Source organism: Saccostrea cucullata, unplaced genomic scaffold (assembly GCF_032062105.1).
Source record: "Saccostrea cucullata isolate Sc308-1 unplaced genomic scaffold, CSIRO_AGI_Scuc_v1 ctg415, whole genome shotgun sequence".
NCBI lineage: Eukaryota > Metazoa > Mollusca > Bivalvia > Ostreida > Ostreidae > Saccostrea > Saccostrea cuccullata.
Genome location: NW_026926689.1, coordinates 108,045 through 133,701, shown reverse-complemented (window position 1 = coordinate 133,701; position 25,657 = coordinate 108,045). Strand labels below are relative to the sequence as shown.

The window sequence follows — 25,657 nt, the reverse complement described above, 5'->3', positions numbered from 1 at the left end:
CAATCTGTTACGAACAACCGCAAAGTTACAGTTAAAAACAAAGCTGAATATCTTAATATCATAGCAATATGCACTCGCACGAAGAAAAAAATCCTCCGCTGGTCTAGTCTCTGTCACAGGTTTAAAAGCTGCCTTCCGGTAACGTCTTTCCGAGGGGTGATCAAAACATATAAGCTATAACTAACTGAATTACGTCAATGACAGACATAATATTGCAACACGGGACCTCGGTTAATTATTATGGTCTCATCCTTCCAAAAGACCGGTCTTCACGGCCCTTAGTGGGATTCGAAGCCGCGACATAAGGCTTATAACTCCTTCCTATGTGACTCCACAACAAACGTTATAACCGCTGCATCATGCCGTTGACATGAGTTCAGACGTAAGTCTTCAGTTCTACATGAACTGAGAGTCATTATAAGGAAAATTTCGCTTAGTCTTAAGAATTTTGAGAACTAATCATGATGAATACATGTATACCGGCGTGAAGCGTTGTAGTTCATGAAATTCATGAATTCTCAAAAATTAAAATCATATCACATACAGTATTTAAATTTTATTTCTGATGACTTGCCACGAATTTTTGTCATTCAACGATTATTTTTGAAAAAAGTTGAACTATGTTTTTTTTTACTTTAATCACATCACGATGAAATCATTCTTACTCATCCCATGGCAGTTCATGAGAACATGGACTTTCTCTAATTTGCAAGAAATCTTGAGGAAATATATTTGGAAATGTAAATATTTACAAATAAATGTTTAACAAGACATTGCCTAAAGTCTTTGAAGATAAGTACAGATACGTGTCAGTAATAAACTGTTTACGATTCACAAGTATTTGCACGATATTTTAAGATGTCTCAGTACGTTATGTACTTCATCACTATGACGGCTACAAAAGTAATTGTTGACACAAGAACGACAAGCATAAATACAATAAAAAAGAAATGATCCAGGACCTCGGAGACCATCTTCCATGTTAACTCAGTCTTCTCTTCTTCCTCCTCCTCTTCTATGACGTCATCATTAGAAATGACGGGCATCTTCACTAACTCCGTCACAGGAGTTTTTTCAACAGGTCTCGTTTTGTTTGATTTACAAGGACGGCAGGTAGGGTACATACAGAAGAGTTTCATGAGGAGAATGGTAAACCGTCTGGTCCAGGTAGGGACTGGTTTCGTGTCTGGGTTGTGGTAAACATTGATGACAATGATGACAAACAAGACGGCTATAGTCCCAGCTCCAAGAACCGCTGCCAAGTAAATCGCTGAAAGAGATGAGTATTGCGAAGATAACACACCTTTTCTGCATTGAATACTAGTATACATTTGCATTGATAAATAAAACATTCTTCAATATTTAACATTAAGTTTATATACTTACACATGTAACAAACAGACACGGAGGTGCTTGGAATGTTTTCTGATATAACAGACAGATAGACAGCGTAAGCTAGCAGGACTGTTAAAGAGTATCCAATTTTCTCTCCAGAATCTACGTGAAGTTTGAAAGTCAGCGGAATAAGGAATGCCATTAAGGCTACCGGAAACATTGTGTTCAACACGTGGAATAATGGCCTTCTGCGCATGCTTATTCTGTAGTTCAAACTGGAGAAAGATTGGCCTCCCCTGGTTTTGTCATTAGAAGCCATCCCCAGCGCTGAGAGTAGCTCCCATTCCCCATTCTCGGCGTAAAAATTCAGATTGACGGGTTCATCGGCCATACCGAGTCTGATTTCCCATAATGTGTAACTGGAGGTTGTTAATTTGATGTCACATGTTTGATAGTCTAATGGGTAGTAGGTTATGTCCGACTCGCAGTTCACCTTAAAGATACCTGAAGGACTCCATCTCACAAAACCAATGATGTTTAGACGCATCGGGGTGTTAGGGTCACTTATCACGGACAGATCGTCGATTCTGAAGAATTAACATATCAGTCAAAGAAGAGTTTATTAAAAATCTTATATAATAGAAAAATATATATATATCCAGGACTCTAAAGATGTTTTAATTCTAGTGCTTGTGCAGTGTTCTTGAAGTACGCGAAATTCTAAACTACATGTATATTACTTACGAATTTTCAATGAAGACGCACGGTTTCCAGACGTAGTTCTCATTGCTGAACATAAAGATGATATTGGTGTAGTCCTGTGAGAGATTCCGGCTGCTGACCCACGACAGTCGAGGATCATACCAGACCTAAAACAACAAGCAATTCAAAATGAACAGAGAAAACTGATTAAACTGATGTTTCTCGTACTGAAAAGGCACCTTAATGACTACTTAGTCAAACCTGATATCTTACCAGAGAGAATTGTCCGGATACTGACAGGGTCTGGTCCTTTATGTTCTGTAATAAAAAAAAAAACTTCTCATTACTATGATTTTAATTTGCATTTGCCTCCCCCTAGTATATTCAAAATTTACAACTTGATAGTGCTTTGCAGGCATACATGTAAGATGTACATGTAGACATTTTAAAAATTGTCTTTTTACTATTGTGATTCATTAATTCACATTAAATTTTAGAGGCAACTGTCCCCTCGATAAAATGCTCTGAATATGACCAAGGCATGTTATATCAATGATTTTTATACAAAATTGACTACGGGGTATCCCGTCTATCTGATTAATGCATAGGTTGAACAGTAGCTGCAGATCTGTAGCGTTATGGTTTTTTATAGTAGTCTGTTATGGTCAAGACTACTATATAAAACCATAACGCTACAGATCTGCAGCTAGTTGAACAGCAGTGTTACCGTTCAACAATCGATGGTTACTATTACTGGTCTGATAAACAGAATAATTAAGGCATGGATTGAATTTTTAGGACTGACTGAAACGGACTTTCATACATGAAATATTTTGGACAATCACATTGATATCCAAAGGTGTGAGTACTCAGTAACTTTCATTCAAGAGAGAAGGACATTTTATGTTGTGAAGTCATGAATGAGGATCGAATGTCAATGATAAGTACCGCTATCAGGTCTTTAGCAGAGAGGAGTTTGCATGATGCATACCAAGTAGTTGAAATGAATTATATGGACTCAAGAACAATATTCAAGCTCAAATGTCCATTAAACAATCCAAAATTGAGGCTAAGCAAACACGTACGGTCCTCCAAAACATCAGGGGTGAGATCAGGTGCCATGGAGGAGTGAGCATCTCCTGCCAGTGATTCCTTATATTTCCATTTCATTGTGAAATAAAATTGTTGTTTAATAGATTTAAATTACACGAGGATTTCCTTGTCAATTTCAATAGACACAAAGACAGCCGCGAGATCTACATGCATATTAAGTCTTGTTAGCTCTTGACCTTTCGCTTGACGAAATTAATATTTCGGTTGAATTATCAACAAATATATTTGCCTTACTTTCAAAGACATCACAGAGAAAACAAATAGAAATGGAAATATATGAAGTGTATAACTGAATTTTTACTGTGAGAAGCGCAAAAGGCTTATTGGCGCATACTAGAACTTTACTTTTGAGAAATGTGAGGGAAGCTTACTTGATGTTTACTTTAAGAATTGTGAATAAGCTACGTACCAGGTCATTTACTGTGAGTAGAGTGAGTTCTACTCTGACCAGTACTTGTTTGGTAGGTCTCTGCAGCACGGAGTAGCCGGTAAAAATCTCGGTCCTCAGCTGACTCTCCAGGGCCGGGGAGTACGAGGGAGGGGGAGGTTTACTCTTAGTCCTGGTTTTGGAACCAATCAGCGGTTGAACAAATAATAAAAATTCTGAAAACAAGATTTATGGAACGCCATTACTGCCTTATAGCATAAAACTATGCATTCATTATGTCAATCTATCATTACGTGATGTTAGCATATATTTACGTTATGTCAATTTTTTATGGGGTGTTGTAAAAATATCTTTACATCATGTCAATGCTGCATTACATGGAGTGAACGCATTCTTCCATTATGTCAGCACTTTATAACTTGAAGTCCAAAGTTCATTATGTGAAGTGAAAATATGTTTACATTGTGTTAATACTTTATTACGTGAAATGAATGTATCATTATATTATTTCATTTCTTTAATATGCGAGGTCAAAATTGCATTACGTCAAGTTAATTTCATTTTACTTGTGTTCTATGATTAAATTTATCATTACGTTAAGTCAAAGTTCATTCCCTTTTGTGGGTGTATATTTCTATAATAACAAAGCTACGGAAGCCCATTTAGGACCTATCAAAAAATATTTTTGAATTCGTTATAACGATTTTTTAGAATTCGTTATAACGAATTAAATTTGTTATAACAGATTTATTGAATTCGTTATAACGAATTTAATTTATTTTAACAGATTTATTAAATTAACGAATTAACGAATTAAATTTGTTATTACAGATTCATTGAATTCGTTATAACGAATTTAATTTGTTATTACAGATTTGTTGAATTCGTTATAACCAAATTCGTTGAATTAGTTATAACGAATTCAACAAATCTGTAATAACAGATTAAATTCGTTATAACGAATTCAATAAATCTGTAATAACAAATTAAATTCGTTATAACGAATTCAATGAATCTGTAATAACAAATTTAATTCGTTATAACGTATTTTAAAAGGCTGTAATAACAAATTAAATTCGTTATAACGAATTCTAAAAGGCTGTTAAAACAAATTAAATTCGTTATAACGAATTCTAAAAATTTGTTATAACAAATTAAATTCGTTATAACGAATTCTAAAAATCGTTATAACGAATTCAAAAATATTTTTGATAGGTCCTAAATGGGCTTCCGTACAAAGCATTATTACGTGATGTAAATGTATCTTTATTTTACGCCGAGGTCATCACAATGTTAGTTGAAAACATCTTACCTTTATGTCAGTGCTTTATTACGTGATGTAAAAAGGTTTATAACATAATGTGAACATATATTATGGAGACAGTCCCGGCGTCCCATATTATATCAACACTTTATTACATTATGTCAAAACTCCATTCCGTGATGTGGATATATAATTACGTTATGTCAAATCTTTCTTATATGATTTAAGAATATCTTTATATTGTGTTAACTCTTTATCATGTTGATTCAAATGTTCATTACGTGCTGTAAAATACATTTACATTATGTCAAAGTTGATAACCGTGTTTTCATGACGGGGAAGGGGGGGGGGGTTGTTCTGATTAATTAGGACGAATTAGAGACACATTATATAAGGGGGGTGGGTGGGTCTGGCTTCCTCTTTTTTTCCGACATAACTTTATCATAGAAAATGTTCATTGAAGCGGATTGAAATTCCGCCCCACTTTTTGCTGAAGTATAAGAGAATTTTTTTTAGGACTATCGAAGTTGGACCCCCCCCCCCCCCCCTTTCACCCAAATAGGATTTTTGAGTTTGGACGTTATTTTTTTCCTGGCTGACAAACCTCCCCCAACTTTCAAAAACGATGCAACGTCACTGGAACTAGTCATTTTTCAACCATTCCAGGTCCAGAATTCTGTTACAAAATTCTACCAGTCCCTCACTGGTTCTTGAAAAGAGTAGCTATAGAGGGACGGTATGGTGTCTAAGTTGGGGACCAGGGGGTGAAAGCCTGGAAGCTCTCAGGCTTTAGCGTTTTTTTTTTATATATATAAAACGTTTCAACTTGTTTCAGTTAAACTTTATGTAAAACTAATGCAATGTCCTACAAAGTAAAACCAGTTGATTAATTTCATGCATATTTTGGTCACTATAGATGAGAGGGAGGGATCCCCTCTCTCCCCACCCACACATCGGTGCACGTATGAAATGCGATGCGTTTACACTTTTTTTTTTTTAAAGGAGGGTTGAAGACTGATAAAAAGCTTAGGACAGTGTTTTGTAGTTAGATCAGAAGTTTCGGACTTTTCAAAATAAAATGAAAAAAATTGCTGCATTACACATACTATTTGATTTGCGATAATTATGAGATTAAACGGCCATTGAATTTCGACGTTAAAAAAAAAACAATCGTCAATAAAGATTCCACGGGAACATGATCCTATTTATAAATTTTAACCTGATATTTAATTAAGGAATTACTAAGTCTTGTGTATAATTTAATATTTGATATATTTAATTTAAATTATTTGCATGTTTAACATATTTGCATGTAATATTGAAAACACAAAACGAACTTTTAGGCATAACCTAAACCTTACGTCACACAATAAAGAGTTGAAATATTCTAAAATATACTGACAAGAGGCTAACCATTTTAGACACAATGTAAAGATACAATGGTATAACGTAATAATGATTTGTCAGAAAATTAGGGAAAATTGACATCATGTAATAGCTTCCCGTCGTCCTGTAGCATATTGATGACACAATGTAGTAAAGAATTGGCCACATGTGACAATTTGTTCAGATCATGTAATGAAATACTGACATCGTGTTATATCGACTTGATATTGAATTAAAGGAAAATTCACATCATGTAATGAACTACTTAGACCAAATAGTAGAGAGTGCACATAATGTAATAATGAGTTGAAATTATATACAAACATCTTTACACCACGTAAAATTGTTTTGACTTAATGTCATAAAGAGCTGATATAATGCAATGGAAGACTGGCGCAATGTAATTAAAGTGCGAATTAACGTCATAAAGACTAAACATAATGTAATGGAAAGTTGACATAACGCAATAGTAGTGTGTGTAAATGTCATAAAGAGTTGACATAATGTAATGAAAGATTGACACAATGCAATAGTAGTGTGGACTAATGTCATAAAGAGTCAAACATAATATAATGGAAGGTTGACACAATGCAATAGCAGTGTGAGTAAATGTCATAAAGTGGTGACATAATGTAATGGAATGATGACGCAATGCAATTGTTGTGTTCTGCTATAAGGCAGTGACGGCGTTCCATAAAGATTAGAAAAATGTTTTATATACTCCGTATTAGGTCATAAGGTAAACAATTTCCAACAAAAATGTACAGAAGTCAAACTTAGAAAAAGGATGTTGCCAGCAGTTTACACTTACTAGAGTAATTATATAAATATACAGCGGTTACAATTTAAAACAGATTTAAAAGCACGCTTGCTTTTATAAAATTATGGATAAATACAATGTAGACCAGTTGTAAAAGTATGTATCCACTGGATTGGAAGTAAGTTTTAATAATATTTCAAATAAGAGTACAAAGTTTTCAGAATTTTTTTTTTAAATCATCATTTTTTTTAAATGTTATTAAATTTCTAAACATTAACTGATTAAGCATATTTATTTTCTTCGTTTATCATAACTATGCTTTTTAATATTTACATGTACAGCGAAATTCACCGCCTACTTCGTTAAATATCATTTTTACATTATCTTATTTCGATTGGTTCATTTATCCAACATCTTCTTTCAATTGGTATATTATGATTAGATGAACAAAATTCTTGAAACTAATTGCAGCTCATGTGAGTAGAATTTCTAAAAAAAAAATCATCTCTCTAAAAAATCTAAGATTTAAATTCTTCGATAAATTTTGAACGTTTAATCTGATCAGGTATAATATTTTAATTTCGAATTAAATAGTTTAAACATAGTTTTCGACAATAATTATCTCTCTCTCTCTCTCTCTCTCTCTCTCTCTCTCTCTCTCTCTCTCTCTCTCTCTCACACACACACACACACACACACACACACACACACACACACACACACATTTCCCCTCTCTCCCCTTTCTCTCTCATCCCTTTATTCATTCTTTTTCACAAAATGAACACATCATTTTTTTTGCCATTTTCTTTTTCACTTAAAAATAGGAAATGCTGTGATTTTAATTATTTGCAATTTACAAAATTTATCTTAAACTTTCTACTTTTGTGATCTGTCTTTCCCTTTCAAAACATCCTCTTTTTGAAGAAAAATTATCAGTTTGTATCGATCTATATACTTATTGAAATTTTGTAACTTGATCTATATTTTGGAAGCTTTAAAGATGAATAGAATAAGAATTATAATATTTTAAATCTTTGACAAAAGTCTTTTGGAGGATTACAAAAAGATGGTAGGCATCAAAAGTTGAAAAGTAAATGTTGTTTTACAGAATGACAACTTGTATATCTAAATGATTAAATTCCTTTGTCACGTTTAATATAAATGTAAATCGCCCTGATCCCGATGATATGGATGGTCACTTCTTCGCTTGCCATTAGACAGTATGTGATCTACATACCAGTAACTTGGTTTGACGGCTTATTTATATATGAGCAGGGGGAATCTTTATTGCTCGCAAGTGCGTAGTTTTTACACAGAAACCCTAATATTGACAATATATCATGACTTCCGATTTCCATTTTCTTTTAACAATACATACAGCTTACGTTGAAACGAAACTTTAAACCTTAATACTTGCATCCAAAACAAGAATGTCTTGAAAACAATACTTCTTTACGCTTATTATATTTCATCAAACTCTTCAATTTCAGATTTTTTTATATTTTGGTTAAAAAAAAAAGGAAAAGAAACAAACATTAATTAATGACATACTCTAAACTTCGCTTAGTGCTTACTGTTTTTCCTTCAACAAAATTTTAATATGAATTGAAAAGTTTATAATTTTTCCTGATAAGGTATGGTAATGTAAGAGCATCTCAAACATTATCTTAGATTGTCTTTTACATCTAAATTCCACAAAATATTTATATTAATAAATCATCTCTACGAAATAAGTTGTCTGAAACAATTTCATTGAAAGAAAAATGCAGATAGTGCAACTGTTTTTATTACACTGTGTCAAGAGCGATGGCCGTAAACAGTTCATTTAGCGATATTTGCGAAACGGATTCATATTGAGTGCTATCACATTGTATTTTATAGCTAAAGATTCCCCTTGCCTATTACAGGAAAACTTTGGCGTTCATTTTCTTGAAACGTTTTAAAGAGATTCTATATTCCCAGTTGTAGAAAACATGATAGACTCATTTAATTGTCTTTGTGAAAAATTTAAGACGAAAGAAAAAAAATGCTGATTTGTAATAAATAAACTTACCGAGTAAAGAGAAAACCCATTCCATCCCTGAAAGTAAGTTCCAAGCAGTTCTTCGAAATGAACGTGGATAGATTTCAACACCTACTGCGAGTTCATTTAAAATCTTGAGTTAATTTTAAAAAACAAATCAACAGCTCAATATTATTTTTTGATCATGCTTTTGTGTCATATTCTCCACTCTGTTTATCTATCATTAATTTTTTAATTCAGATGTAGAGAGCACATAATAGAACACACAATTAATGTATTAAACTAAATTTATGAGGTCAACAGTTTAATTTTGTTCGATATTATACTTCTCTGATCCCCTGTGTTTACCCTTTATTAAATCAATTAACAACTTATATTGCTAAATACTGCATGTCCTTTAACATTGATTTTCATTATCGTATAAAGAAAATACAATTTTAATTATTTCTTTTCTTTTAATTAAAGTTGGTCAATACTATTTGACAAGAAAATGAATGATGTGGTAATTTTTACGAATACAACGGTAGGTAAAAAAATCAAAGTACATGCTTGTCATTATTAAAAAAGGGTTTTTTTTTCCTTAAAAGAATAAACATTTAATCATAAGTACAATAAGATATCTATGGAAGATTATTTTCCTTTTTTTAATGGAGCAACAGAATGTTTTTGAATTTTAAATAAAAGGCTGAAAAGTTGACCAAAATCTTTCAAGCTTATATACCCGTATTGAACACAGGGTTATTTTCGCCCCGCTTTATTATCGCCCTTTCATACTGGCTAACAATTTTGTCCCGTCTTAAATTCGCCCATTCACAGTTTTGTTTAAGAAATTATGTTGCACTCTTCCAACGTAGGGTAGGGCGAAAATAAAACGGAGCGAAGTTTTCCTTGTGTACAGTAGCTACACTGTAGGCTTTATTACTATGTACAGTACAGTATATACATTGAACTGTATCTATGCGTGGCGCATCATTTCGCCACATTTTATTTTTATTGCATTTTTAAGTAAAACCAAGCAAATCTCGTAGTTTGGCTATAAAGAATGGAAAAGTGAAAGAAGAAAGATTCAAGATTCAGCGAGTGGCAATACCAACAGTCTCAGAGAAGCCAGTAAAGTTTTTAGGGAAATTCTTCAGACAAAATGTAAAAAAAAAACATGCAGACAGTTGGATGAATAGATGGAAACTGTGGATAAAAGTGGACTTCCCGGTAAATATAAAGCATGGATTTACCAACATGGGATACTGCCTTGTTTGCTATGGCCGTATTGGTGTACGAGGTACCAATGAGCACACTAGAAGGGATGGAAACAACGCCAAGCAGATACCTGAAGAGATGGCTGGGGGTACCGCGAAGTTTCAGCAGCATTGGTTTATATAGCTCCGGGACTAAGCTACAGTTACCTCTAAAGTCAATTACTGGGGAATTCAAGGTGACAAAAGTGTGTCAACACTTAATGTTACAGAATAGCAAAAGTAGATATCAGGACGGGGGAACAGTGGTCAGTAAAGAAAATTATAGAAGAAGAATTCCGCTTGAGACACAGTGACATCGAGGGAAGACTGGCAAAAGGAAGGCAAGGGCTTGATGTCACACTAACAGCAAGACAACTTCAGCAGAAGAGAAGCGCAGTTTGGTACAGAGAAAAGTGCGTGCAATGGAGGATGATTCAAGAATGGTGAAAGCAGTCGGAATGAAGAAACATGGTAGCTGGGTGATCTGGAAAAACGCACGTCAGGTGCAGTTGGGATGGAATGATATTTGGAAGATGGAACCATTCACACTTCAGTTTAAGCTGAAATCAGTTTATGATGTTCTTCCAAGCCCAACTAATCTGGTAAAATGCATCTGGGGAGTGACAGATGATCCAAAGTGTGTCCTCTGTGGTAAACCAGCAAACTTGGAGCACATATTATCATAATGCTCAGAGGCATTGAAAGATGGAAGATACATTTGGAGAAATGATGCCAGTATAGCTGACACCTTGGAGAAAGGTATCAAAAAGTCAAAGAAGAACACATAGGGCCTGAGATTTGTCATCTTTGTAAAAGAAGGAGAAAACATTAAGTTAGTGTTACAGAATGTGCTGGGGACAGCAACAGATCGGCAGATGCGGACAGACCTAAAGGAAAGATTAGTGCATATATTTTCAACCGAAACAATAGCCACAAACAAGAGGCGGATGTAGTCCTTTGGTCAATGGCTACAAGACAGACAATTATTTTGGAATTAACAGTGCCATGGGAAGATAGGATGGAGGTACATACTATATAAAAAATCTTAAGTACCAAGACCTTCTAAAGAATTGTCAATGGAATGGATGGAGGGTCTGTTTTTTGCAGTGGAAATTGGTTGTAGAGGATTCGTGAGGCAGTCTATTTGGAGGACACTGAGATCTATTTGGAGCGGACTGAGAACTATTGGCATTACAGTAGCAGAGAGAAGGAGATTGAAAGGGAGAGTGCAGGGAGGCGGAATCAGCGTCCATATGCATGTGGTTTGGAGAAGAAGAGCAGAGGAGTGGAAAGACAATAAACAGTACTGAGACACCAGAACAGTAGTGAGATAGACAGTAAAATAGAACAGCAGTGATATAGAGCCAAGTGGTTCCAGGCTGGGACCTGATCACCCCAGTCGGCGCACCTCTGGAGGTGTAGCGGACAATGCCGAAACAGCCAATGAAGGAGGATTGTGGCAACGCACTTTGAAAAAATTACGCACTTTGAAAATTTTTTTCAAAGTGCGTTAAAATTGGGACAAAATCAACGCACTTTGAAAATTTTGTTCAAAGTGCGTTAAATTTGGGACATACTCAACGCACTTTGAAAAATTTATTTCAAAGTGCGTTAAGAGTGTACATAAGCGTTTTACCATGTGGAGATTTAACGCACTTTGAAAAAAAAATATGTATAAAACAAAAATTATTGACTTAGATTTTAGTATTGAGAGAATTAATTTGTAATAATTATATTTTTCGAAAAACGTTTTAATTTACATGTAGATTTACTTTCATTGAGAACAAGAAGATGAGTACTAGTATATAGAAGGTCTCTCATGAAGTCAAACTCTTTTTTCTTATACTTAGTACATAGCCGTCGGTAGCAAACTGAAAGTGTCCCCCCAAGGTAAGCCCCAATTTTTACTGTCATTATGTATATCTTTGCAAAATATTTGTGTGTAGACCCCCCATTGCTACCGATGCCTATGCTACACCCAGATAAATGTATTTGCATAAGTGGTATGACGCTGAAAACTTTCTATAAATTTTGGTTTACATTAAATGCATGCCATGCAAACTGGAAAAAAAAATAAAGTACAGTAACACATTTAAGAGAGAAAGAATTTTCAAAGTATGGAAAAATCAAAATCGCTCACTTTCACATCCGGAAGTGACCTTATTACCGAAAAGCTATCTAACAGGTTCAATCATTTATCACACCTAAGATTTTCAAGAATATTGACCAAGACATACACATTTTTTTTCAAAGTGCGTTAATATGGTCGAAATCAACGCACTTTGAAAAGAAATTTTATTTTTTCAAAGTGCGTTGATTTAGTTCCAAATTTAAAGCACTTTGAAAAATTTTTTCAAAGTGCGTAATTTTTTAAAGTGCGTTGAAACAGAGGATCCACCTGAGGATGGAACCACGCATCTTTCCATCAAAATGTATACAAGTAATTTTCCGCAGAGAAAAAAATCTATTATTTTTGTTGTTTGATAATAAAGTTTCTCTATCTAGCATTTCTAGCTGGTCGATTCTTTCTCTAAAAAGACGATTCCTCTTCTCATTCTATAGTGAAATTTGTTCATAATTCTCCTTGCCCACTCAGACAAAAGGGAGACTGTATACAGGCATTTCTGGTGAAACAGTCTCTGTCACCAATTTTTGCTATTGTTATAAAATACATGTAGAAACAAGGATTCAGATTTCTACCTATAAGATAAAATAACGCCAGTGGCAGGACATTGAGAGAGAGAGAGAGAGAAAGATTACGGAAAGCCATTGTTGAAAAGCAAAATAAAAAGGAGTGTTTTATTGTTTACAATAGTTAAATTAAAATAATAGCCAAAGCAATTTATATATGAAGTTTGATCCAGGGGAAGGGATATATAGAAAGATAAAATGAAAAAAGTCCCATCAAGTTTCTTTTCGTTTTGTTGTGTCTTGCATAAAAGTCATATTATACGCATAAAATGTATATTATTTAACTGTACATAAGAAATATTACAAGTAACATTTCTCCCACTTGCGAGGACTGTTCAATAAATGATGGTCGACCTCGTCTGCTCTAGAGTCACGAAGTAAGGAGTTGATCCTTACGTCCCGGGTTCGAATCCCACTGTGGGACGTGGAGACCGGTCCTTCGGATGAGACCGTATAAACCGAGGTCCCGTGTCGCAGTAGGTGCTGGCACGAAAAAGATCCCTCCCTGCTAAATGGTCCTGAGTGCCGAGTATGGGACAAAATTTGCAGCTCTCAACCGGCAAGTGGTGGCGTCTCCATATGAGTGAAAAATTCTCGGGAGGGACGTTAAACAATATACAATCAATCAATCAATAAATGATGTCATCGGTTCTCGAAAAGAAACAAAACCGCTTTTCAATGATTTAGTCTTAATGGTTTCACTTAAATATTCTCTTTTAATTAAAACACATGCCCGTAACATTTTTATCCAATTTCTGATTGTTTTCAGAACACATTTTTGAGTATGCGCCTTCGTATACTGGAATATGGCAGATCCTATGATTTTGTGGACTTTTTTCTTCTCTCTGAAAGGTGTTTTTTTTTCAAGTTTGAAAAAAATAAAACAAGTCAAAGGGTGAAAGATCTGGCGAATAATTTTGGTGTGACAAAACATTAACTACTGTGTCTGCTAACTAGTATCCTTAAAACTCCTTTACTCTTCATGACGCGTGGGTTTGGACGCTGTCATGAAGAAATTTAATGTAGTGGATTCCTGATTATGGTTCCTTCCTCTCATAAACCTTTCGATTTTTTGCAAAAAATTTTGTTTTCTAGACTCCTCCAGAAATCGAACTGCCTCCCTGAATAAGAATTGAAAAACAAGACCACTAATTTTTAAGAAAATGGCATATAAAACTCTTTGTGCTCTTGCTTTTCTCAGACCTTTGCTGTTTTTTGTCAAGTGCATCTTATTTTAAATTTGTTTTGAGGGTTTAAAGCAATGGATTCAAGTTACATTATGTGTTTGAATTTCAGACATACGTTGATAACTCAATTTCTGATTTTTTAAAATAAGTGTTAAGATATTCTTACACGCTGTCGTTTTCTCTCATTTTTAAAAACATAGGGTGACTAATGAGTACTTAGCTCTTTTTTACTGTCAAATGTTTCTTTTTAAAAAACAGTGTGAACTATACCCCAAAATGATGCCTATAAAATTTGTTATTTGTCTTAAAGTCAATGAACGCCATCATTGATAATTTGTTGAATTTTGGCATACAGTACATTGTTGTAAGTCCTTGTCGCCAAGGACGTTATCCATTTTTGATGCCCATTATATAATTTTGTTCCTTGAAATACACCTGCTCATGTGTCAATAAAACAGACAACGGTTGCTGTAAAGAAGAAGGTATGGTTTTAGCTTTATTGCGCCCTAAAATGTAATGACATCAAACAGTTTTGAAACTGGCTTAAATATTAGTTTAGTAAATGATTCTGATAAATCAGGAAAGAATATGGCATGAAGGTTTACTATTCTGCAATTATGACATCATTAATGTGAAGCATTTCTATATTTTCAACAGAAAAAGCCTCAAATACACCTCCTTTCCTTTAGAAACTGTGTCCACAGCCGTGTGTCAAAATAAAACAGACAACGGTTGCTGTAAATTTCTCATATTTCAGTGAATATTTCTTTGGGATTCTTAACAAGTTTTACAGTAGCTTTAGTGAAGCGATTTATTTCACTCTAGTTTACTGATTCTTTACCATTCATTTTTAATGCAGTGTATCGAATAGCTCTTTTTTTTAACAGCTTCTCACAATGAAACTATGTGAACTGTTATCAATTCATTAAAGATTCAATCATGAGAGAAAGTCCAGCTTAATGTCATATGATTTCAATGTTGTATTTCATAGAGCTCAGGACATTATTTATTGGACAGCCCTCGAGCTGTAGATATTCTACCATGAATTACTCTGATGTCTAATAGGTAATCATTTTCAATGAAATCAAAGCTGTAAACACTAATGTGGCTAGAGTTATTGCTATAAAGAATGCCATGAAAAAGAATCGATCTAAGAGCCGGGACAGTCTAACCCACGACATTTTTTCTTCGTCTTCTTCTCTATCATTCAAAATGGTGGGCTTGTCAATAGAATCATCCGGGGAAGGGGCCACTTTTATTATTTTGTTTGTAGATGTGTCCCTCCTTCCTCTACACAAACAACATTCCAGTTTATAAGCAATGTTTTGCACTCTGGGAGACATGGGTTCGTCCTCTGGTGTGTGATGAACGTTAATGACGATAATGACAAACAATACTGACATGGTGGATAGGACCAGTGTTGTGGCCAGGTATATAGCTAAAATAACAGAAAAATATTTATTATTTATTCACTTATGTACCAACAGATATGTATGGCACGCCAAATTCACAAAAATTAGCTAAACCTAGTTTACAATTGATAAACTAGACTTATCGACTGTAAACTATAGTTTACAAACCGTAAACTATAGTCAACGATTCGTTAAGTATAGTTTTCATCTGTAAAACTATATTTCACGGTTGTTAACTATAGTTTACGAATGCTAATATAAGTTTATCTGTCTGTAATAAACGTTAACAATAGATTTTGTTGATAAACATAGATTCACGTCTGTAAACTATAATTTACGATCGTTAACTATAGTTAAGAGTTGTAAACCATAGTTTACAATCTTGAAACTGTATTTATCAGATAATCTATGTTTTGCAATCGCAAATGATTGTTTTCAGAGTAACTGTTAAGTATAGTTTACGGTTCTGAAACATAGATTATCGCGTTAACTATGGTTTACAAATGTAAAATATAGATTAACATTGTTAACTATAGTTAACAGTCCGTAAACTATAGTTTACAACCGATAAACCTAGTTTATCGACTGTGAAACTATGATTAGCTCATTTTTTTGAATTTGGCGTGCTAAACATAGTTTCACAATCGATAAACTAGGTTTTTCGACTGTAAACTATAGTTTACAAACCGTGAACTATAGTTTTCAATTCGTTAAGTATAGTTTTCATCTGTAAAACTATATTTAATGGTTGTTAACTATAGTTTACGAATGCTAATCTAAGTTTATCTGTCTGTAATTAAACGTTAACGATAGATTTTGTTGATAAACATAGATTCACGTCTGTAAACTATAATTTACGATCGTTAACTATAGTTAAGAGTTGTAAAACATAGTTTACAATCTTGAAACTGTATTTATCAGATAATCTATGTTTTGCAATCGCAAATGATTGTTTTGGGTGTTAAGTATAGTTTACGGCTCTGAAACATAGATTATCGCGTTAACTATGGTTTACAAATGTAAAATATAGATTAACATTGTTAACTATAGTTAACAGTCCGTAAACTATAGTTTATAACCGATAAACCTAGTTTATCGACTGTGAAACTATGATTAGCTCATTTTTGTGAATTTGGCGTGCTAAACATAGTTTCACAATCGATAAACTAGGTTTTTCGACTGTAAACTATAGTTTACAAACCGTGAACTATAGTTTTCAATTCGTTAAGTATAGTTTTCATCTGTAAAACTATATTTAATGGTTGTTAACTATAGTTTACGAATGCTAATCTAAGTTTATCTGTCTGTAATAAAACGTTAACGATAGATTTTGTTGATAAACATAGATTCACGTCTGTAAACTATAATTTACGATCGTTAACTATAGTTAAGAGTTGTAAACCATAGTTTACAATCTTGAAACTGTATTTATCAGATAATCTATGTTTTGCAATCGCAAATGATTGTTTTCGGTGTTAAGTATAGTTTACGGTTGTAAAACATAGATTATCGTGTTAACTATAGTTTACAGATGTACAATATAGATTAACGTCGTTAACTATAGTTTACAGTCCGTAAACTATAGTTTACAACCGATATACCTAGTTTATCGACTGTGAAACTATGTTTTGCTCACTTTTGTGAATTTGGCGTGCCATAGATATGTTTGATTTCTCCAAAAGTAAGAAGAAAAAATACTTTAAATTTAATTCACATGCACTATTCAAAATTTTTTGTTTTCATTTACTTACATAGAAAACATATTGACACAGATGTGCTTGGTATGTTGTCGGATATCATGGAGAGATACACGGCGTAGGCGAGGAGAACTGTTAATGAATATCCCATTTTTTCACCGGAATCCACGTGAAGCTTAAACGCCATCGGGATCAGAAAAGCCATCAGGACGACGGGGAACATGGTATTTAGGATGTGAAACATGGGTCTTCTGCGCATGTGTATACTAAATATGACCTTAGAGTAAGGCTCCCCTCCCATGAAGTTATCAGCAGGTTTGGTATTTTCAACAGAGAGTAGTTCCCATTCCCCATTTTCGGTGTAATAATACAGAGAGACAGGGGCAATGTTGAACCTGAGTGCGATGTTCGCTGCGGTGTACCCTGCCGTGGCTAGTTTGATGGTACACGTCTGATGATCCAGTGGATAATACGTGATCTCGGATTCACAGCTAACGATGTAGATAGCAGAGGTACTCCATCTTATTCTGCCATTTTTGTCCACTCTCATGGGAGTGTTTGGGTCGCTTATCACAGAAAGATCCACAATTCTGGAAAATATCAATAATTACACTCTGTATTTACTAATCATTACCCTACTTTCTTAAATGCTAAATAGTATTTACAAAATTACTTGTTAATTTCAAGTCGTTATAACCTAAGGTGTTTCCACATTAAACACATCTCAACCAAAGGTAAGAACTGATTAAGATCGATTCGTTACAATTCTGATGTTTTTTCTTCGGATTTCTTTGGCATCATGGTATTTTAACTTCTTCATCAATTCATATTGTTTTAAACATATTAATTTTATTGACAACATGTCAAAGGGATTGGACACAAGTTCTAAAATCTCTCCCATATATAAAATATCAAAAGCCACACAATATTTACAAAGATTGACAATTTTACAATAATATACATGAACGTAGAAGAAAAAAAACAATAGCTATTAATGCCAAAAATATCAATTCTTAATAGTCAATGCTCGTATGCTGATTTTAATTTATTCGCATCTTTAAGGTCAAAACTGAATTCCATAGAAAATCTTTCTATTAAACTGTACAAGTGAATTTGCTATTTAATCGAGGACTTGCAACCTACGAGTTTTCCACGTAGATAGTCGGCGTCCAGACTTGTTTCTCGGTGGCGTACATGTAGTTAATATTACTGTAGTCCTGGGTTCTACCAGTCATCCAGCTCAAACGTGCATCCGTCCAAAGCTATTAAACACAGAAAGTTACTTAATTTACGATTTTATTGAAAACTTGCCACTTTATTACATGTTTGTCTAGATAACTTATATTTCATATAAAACTCAAATAAATAAATTAAGTGCAAGCAAATGTACAAAAGAAAAGACTACTAACTGTACCACTGTTTTATTGCGAACTATATTACTTTAAAGTCTATTTAGTCAATTTAGACAATTAACAATTAGAGTTATGATAACAAATATATTACCATAGTTAACAGCGCGGATACAGATAACGTTTGGTCTTTGATACTCTGCAAAAAATATAAATATTTATGTAATACAGACCCATAAAGCAACATCAGTCTGTGGGGCGGGTTAGAAATTGTGCCCAATCCCATTGTATATATATATTACAATAAAATATATTCAATTCAATTCAGAAATCAAACATATCTTACGCATGGGTGGGTACCAAGAAAAAAATCCTTAGTCGTAATCATTGAGGTGGGATATCTATAATGTACAGTTTAGTATTTTTGATATGATAAACTAATACCGGGTCAGTTTCGGAAATACATAAAAACATGTATATTTTATAAATTAATCGATTCCATATTTTAGTTTACTATTACCTTCCTTTTAGACATTCATTAATGGTAAAGCTAATATTGGTCTTTCAATGTTGAAACCATAGTTTAAAAGTGATGTCTTAAAAATTTTAGTGTGGCATTCTTTCTCTTTAATAACTTTTTCTTTCCTCCAGGTTTTCCAACAACAAACTATTGGAATTCCGATGGGTACCAATTGCGCCCCGTTATTAGCAGACCTACATGTATTTTTGTATTCATTTGAAGCAGACTTTGTCTAAAACCTTATTCATGAAAAAAAGAAAACACTCTTTGTGGCCTTCAACTCGACATTTAGATATATCGAAGACGGATTGTCAATCACAGTGGTTATTTCGATTCTTATGTCCATACGATTTATCCTGGTGAGCTTGCATTAAAAGATACCACAGAGTCTAACACATCTTTTTCACCATGTTCACATTTAGATACATGTATTTTACTTGAAAAAGACGTTAATGTTACTAGTATCTTACTACAGCTGTACGTAGCTTTATGATAAACGTGATGACTTTAAATTTTCAATCGTCAACTTTCCTTTTTTATGCAGCAATGTATCTTCATCACCTGCATAATCTCTCAGATATGCAAGAGCATGCTTTACGTATGAAATTTCTGAAAAAAGAATATTTGCAGTCTCGTTTAAAGTCATCATTTCGTAAGTTCTATATATACATGTGTAGTCGATGTAATGACCTTGTCAGCAAGTACAATATGTCATTAAGTCAAATGCTGACTGACAATTTTCATATTTATTGTTAGGCCATTATAAACACACTTAATTGTCGACGGATTTTTTCGGTATTTCCCGATCAAGACAAGTAGCACACGGCAGGTATGACCGGTCGGCAGGGGATGTTCACTCCTCTATTGCACCTGATCCACCTCTTAATTTTTGGAGGTCCGTGTTTGCTGCTCCAATTTTGTATTGTTAAATGGATTTTTTTTTGCTTAAATATTGTTCGTTATCTCCAAATATTTCATCTTTCTTTCTGTCTTGAATCTTACTCTTAGAACAGTTATTTATAGAACATGCAGCAACCTCACAATGTCAATGGTTTTAGTGACTTCCGAACTCCTAAATTCCGAAATCACGAAACGTTGTCAATGTGAGGATGGATCATGCAGCTACAACGTCACAACTTACGAGTTCGTTGACGGTGAGGAGCGTGAGGGCCACGTCTACGTTCACTTTCCGTGCGGGTCTCTGTAGGAGGGAGTAGTCGGAGAATAACTCGTCCCTCAGCTGGGTCTCCAGGGATATAGAATACAGCGGGGGGCCCTGCCCCACACCCAGAGTCACACAACATGCTATAAAAATAAAGAGATTTAGGAAATTATGACAGAATGACCTAATTAATACGATAAGTTAGATTTGAAATTCTATTTACAATTTAATTATTTAATCTTTCTGCATTTGTCAATGGCGAAAAATAAATCCAAATAAAATTCCTGACCTGTATTAAATTTATTGAATGCTCGTATTATTAAAACAATTGTGCAAGCCCATATTTTTACTTATGGTACGTCAACCTCTAATTCTATATTTTGAAATCGTCCTAGTTCGTGTGGTAAGTTAATCCGGAATGATCTGGCAATTTTTTTTTGATCTTTTTTACTTTTTACCCTCGTTTTCTAGAATCCTCCGATATTTCGATGTTTAGTCTTTGCGCCGACGAGATCGGGATAACAAAGTTAGAGGACTGAAGTTAATCAGAGGTCTCCTCTCTGCTCCAAATCCTAATAACAACTACCATGCTTATAAGAAGGTATACATAAGGGGAAACATGAAAATGACAGTGTGAAACCCGAGGGAAGCGAAAAGACGCGATGTACAGATAGAGAAGATAAGAACAAGTAAAACACACTACAAAACGAACATAAAAAATATACACAAAACAAATAATAAAAAATATAAATATAAAAAATTAAGAAAATATAAACCGAACAAATCATAAATAAGCAACAAAATAAGACCGAAAGGAACTTGCATCAAAATTTTCAAAACAAGGATAAAGGCAGTTATACAGTTACTGTATGGTATGATTACTGACGTTAGTTCCAGAGGAGAAAAAAACTCAATTTAAGGCGGCCGAGTATGGTTTTATTGTGTGAAAACTACAATAGCGAAACTCTTCATTTTTATACCATATATGACTTACATTAACTTTAGTGTACATGCAAAGTTTGGGGAAAATCTACCATCCAGGTATTTTTAGGACCCGTCTCAAAATACAGGTACATTTACCATAGGATTATATAGGAAAATGCCAATTTATAGCACTTTAAAGCAAATTATTCAAATACTATAATAGACTTTTTGTTCAAACTATAATATTTGATGAGTAATACTATATTAAAAAATATATGTAAGAAACACAAAATTCTACCTTCTTGTTACCAGAGGGGGCGTCTCAAAATGCCAAAAATTAACGAATTTTTCTGTTTTTATAGAGTACTACAAAATATGACGGGCACAAGGGATTCATATGAAAACATAATAAAAATAATGAAGATATTCTCAAATTTCAATATTTTAGATTTCATGAGTGTATGTTTATTACTTTTTCTTTAATAACATTTTTATTACCCCTTTCTTTAAGAGCTTCAGTAAATCATAGCGTCAAAAACACACTGTAACGACGTCAACCTACCTATGAATTGCAAAATCGGTTAAAAAATCACTTATATAAAATTGTAATTACAATTTCATATCTATAATTTCTAAATTTTGTTTAATATTGATAATTAGGCGAAAAAAGTTACTTTAAAACAGTAAATACGCTTCGTTTTACTATGATGCGCGAAATATTGCGCAATGGAAACTATAGTCGGCCCCCTTAAATAAAAAGAAGGATGAATCTAAAATTTACATTAACAAGAGATAATACCAAAAAAAGTTTAGAGCATAAGATTAAGAATTTCGATATCTATTCTAATTTGGAACTATGTTTAAATCTTTAAAAAATAACAGTAAAGAAAAGAATTGGTCTGTAATGATGCAGTATGCACTGGATGGATTCTTCGAAATTGTGCTGAACTCTCTCTCGATATCTCTCTCCCTCTCCGAAGAGAATAATCTATAAAAGTTCACTTTTTGTCTACACACTTACCGAATATAAAGTACAGAATTGCGCAGTATGGATACCCCCGTCCCATGTTTTGTCCTTTAACACCAGAAGCTGTTTCCTATTGGATATTTCTCACATGCTCTTGATTATCCTAAGAGGAATACGAGGGACTATCGCTGTCTAGCAAACTCAGCTCCAATGTAAATCTTTATTCAGAGTGTAAAGAGAACTAACTGATCATATTAAGGACTCTTTAAATTTAACTGAGGACAGAGATTTATAATATGATCCGATAGGATTAGCTTTGAGGTACTTGTTAAATTTTTGGACTACACACAAATTGAAATCTGTTTTGCGTCTGTTACCTAACTTAGGTCATTTAAACATAGGCGTCAGTCGCTTTTCTCCAGATATTTACAATTAAGACATGGGTTCAGTCCAAGTATCTATGTACCGCAATGTGTTCCTTGTCATGACCTAGCAGAAGCAAAATCATTTTCATGTGAAAATAATGGCCTAACAAATTGATGTGAAAACATCAATCAGCATTCTACTTAATGATACTTGTTTTGATTCGAGGAAATGCGGAAACATTGTAATGATACTTGATTTTAAAAGTTTCATATGTAAAGCGTATTTAAATGTAGATTTTTAGGCAATTTTTGAATACCCCTTTTCATAGACCATATTTCGAAACGTTTACAGTGCAAATATACTGGTATTTCCAAGAATCCCGGAGGTATGTATTTGCTGATAAGGTCATTGTATCGATATACATATATCGACGATGTATTATTTATGAACAGTAGTTACTTTAATTAAAGAAGAAAAACAATATTTATATCGTCACAAATTGTAATGAAGACCATTGAGAGTAAAATAAAATTTTCAGAATAAAAAAAAAATGCTGCGCTTTGATCAAAAATCAATTTATTGTATATGAAATGAAATGAAATAAACATTAAGAGATGGTATTAACTATTTTACGGAGTTTAATCGGGTTAATTAAAAAAAATACTTATTGATTGAGTATCGTACGCACAATCACAGCCAAGCCCCATATCCCAATTTTCTTTCATGATTGATATACATCGGGATAACGCTTTATTTTTGCATAACGTTTAATTGAAATCGCGAAGCCCGTTATGCTAAAATTATCCCATGTTTCCCACTATTGTTGATGTCCCTGGTACTCTCAAAACTAGGCAGTGATTCCTTATATTTTCATTTTTATTTGTTTTTGTAATCGTCCAATTTAGCAGATTGGAAATACACAAGACATTTCATGTTATTTTCCATTGGCCGACCTGTGACGTCAAATTTTACTATAAAAATAGCCCCATACAAACACGAAATAATCGTAATGATTATTAAATTATACTGCAGTCAAATAACAACATTTATAAAATAAACAAAAAAAAATTATATTACGATCAAAGCAATCTTGCTAACTTGAATTATATATCTAGATTTAGGTTGTCGGAGCAGGAACACCTGTATAGGCACCAGGTCACTTCTCCGCCGCCATATTGAATGCAATGTTGCAGTTGATGAAACAGGAGTTGGTCAGCATGGTCAGGAAACAGAATTGTGTGTGTTAAAATAACAGAGGACGTTGAATTGCGTAAGAAGTTGGATGGTAATGACTGAGGGACGATGTCTGTATCGGATGATCTATGTGGCAATGCTGATTTCTCCACGTGGTTCAGATTTACATGTTTACGGAAGTGAAGTTCTCGGTCTGGCGAGGCCTCGGTGATAATGGACAGCGTTGCACAAGTGACTTGCTTTTGATCCGAAGATAGTTCATTATTTATTTTGTTTGTAAAAAGATTTATCATATCAAATTACTTAGTAAACAATTAAACAAAACATCGTTTTTTCAATATATTTATACGCCAATCATATACATGCAAGTTTGACATTTGACCTTTCAGTAGTATTTCAATCTACAGAGAAATTTACATGCCACAGGAATCACAGAGAAATAAACAAGATTCACTTTTGTACTGTTTATCATAGGGAAAACAATTGGAAATGGAAATATTTTCATTTATATGTCGACACGATATATCCTAGTGAGCTTGAAATAAAAGGTTACAAATTCTGATACATTTTATTTTACTAGAAAAGGACGTTATGATATAATTGTACTGGTAACTTAACAACAAAGCTTTATGAATAATGCAAAAAGTTCAGTTGTCCAATCGTCAGCTTCTGTCACTTCTGTAACAATATATACCCATATCACCTGCGTTTGGTAAGGGGCATATCTCTCAGCCAATTCGACACGCAAGAGCATGCTCTTTACATGTATAATTTCTGAATCGAAGTAATTTATTGGCAAACAAGTTGATGAAACAAAAATATCAAGTCTCGGTTGACGTCTTCATTTAGCAAGTTCTATGGTCGATACAATGACCATGTTAGCTAATGCATTCTATCATGAAGGCGGTTGCTGATGAACGTTTTTATGTTAACTGCTAGGCCATTATTTACAAACTGAGATCTCCAAGTACCCCGTTATTTCCCGATCATGACAAGGAGCACAGGGCGGGTGTGACCGGTCGGCAGGGGATGCTCTCTCCTCCATGGCAACTGATCCAATATATGATGTTTTAGAGGTCCCAGTTTGATTTGCTCTCGATTTGAATTCTTTTAACTTTTTTTACCTTTATGCTCGAATTTTATTCGTTATCTCTATATAATATCGGCTATATAACTCGCAAAATGTGGACTTTAAATGAAATCGTTGAAATTCTTGTTTCATCTATTTTCAATAGCTTTCAATAGCTTGTGTTGCTTTTGTTCGAAATGTTCGTACGAAGAGCATGTTCCTACGTAGTCAATTAACAAAGAGAAATAAACCCCACATGTGTGTGGTAAATTTACATTTGCTACATATATAGATATGGGAAGCAGGCAGTAGAAAAATTGAAGCCATTGCATTTATTGTCAATTTTGTTGTTGTTGTAATGTTACCATTAATTAGCGTCTTTTTATGAGTAAACTATCCATATGAAATATGCAGAGTGTCAGTCCCTCTAGTATCTTCTAAGTTCTAAGTTCATTGGTATATATCGAGTCGACTTATACATGTACTTGAACTTTTGTTAATTGATAATTACGTCTTCACTCTATTTTAATTTCGAGTTGAACAGCAGATGATTCTTTCCATGCATATATTTTTTTGAAATTATATTCCGCTTCATATGAATACATAAATAGGTTTGCTAAAACGGAGAGCAATTGGTACCCATTGAATCTCGGACAAATTGTTGGATCAAGACGATCTTGAAAAACTACACAGATATTGTCAAATAGAAACTCAAACATTTATTTGATATAAAGACGTAGGAGTACGACCCGACCCAATATTTTTATTCTACATTGGGAGAGGACAAGCAAGTACTGTATATTTTTAAAGATGGCCGCGCGTTTTAATTAATACATAGCACAAAATAAAGATAAGTAGTCTTTTTAAATACAAACACAATGGATAAACCTGAAACAATCAACAAACAACATGG

General features: G+C 33.7%; 1 protein-coding gene across 1 annotated transcript; it reads right to left on the bottom strand.

The window, feature by feature from the left end:
• Window positions 1-652: 652 nt before the first annotated feature.
• On the bottom strand, window positions 653-20,225 carry LOC134272414 (neuronal acetylcholine receptor subunit alpha-3-like). The gene is made up of 11 exons (XM_062754646.1): window positions 20,204-20,225; window positions 18,697-18,741; window positions 18,337-18,455; window positions 17,248-17,783; window positions 15,238-15,522; window positions 9,239-9,249; window positions 5,336-5,349; window positions 3,560-3,701; window positions 2,080-2,204; window positions 1,387-1,922; window positions 653-1,270 (listed from the first exon to the last, which is right to left on the bottom strand). The coding sequence occupies exons 2-11, from the start codon at window positions 18,697-18,699 to the stop codon at window positions 864-866; spliced, it is 2,178 nt and encodes a 725-aa protein (XP_062610630.1). The 5' UTR covers window positions 18,700-18,741; window positions 20,204-20,225; the 3' UTR covers window positions 653-863.
• Window positions 20,226-25,657: the final 5,432 nt, after the last annotated feature.

Excerpts from the sequence above, each read along its gene's own strand:
- LOC134272414 (XM_062754646.1), bottom strand. Across the intron at positions 1,923-2,079 it reads TGCGTCTTCATTGAAAATTC|AATCGACGATCTGTCCGTGA; the intron begins GTAAGTAATATA and ends TTAATTCTTCAG. Across the intron at positions 1,271-1,386 it reads CGTGTCTGTTTGTTACATGT|CGATTTACTTGGCAGCGGTT; the intron begins GTAAGTATATAA and ends CATCTCTTTCAG.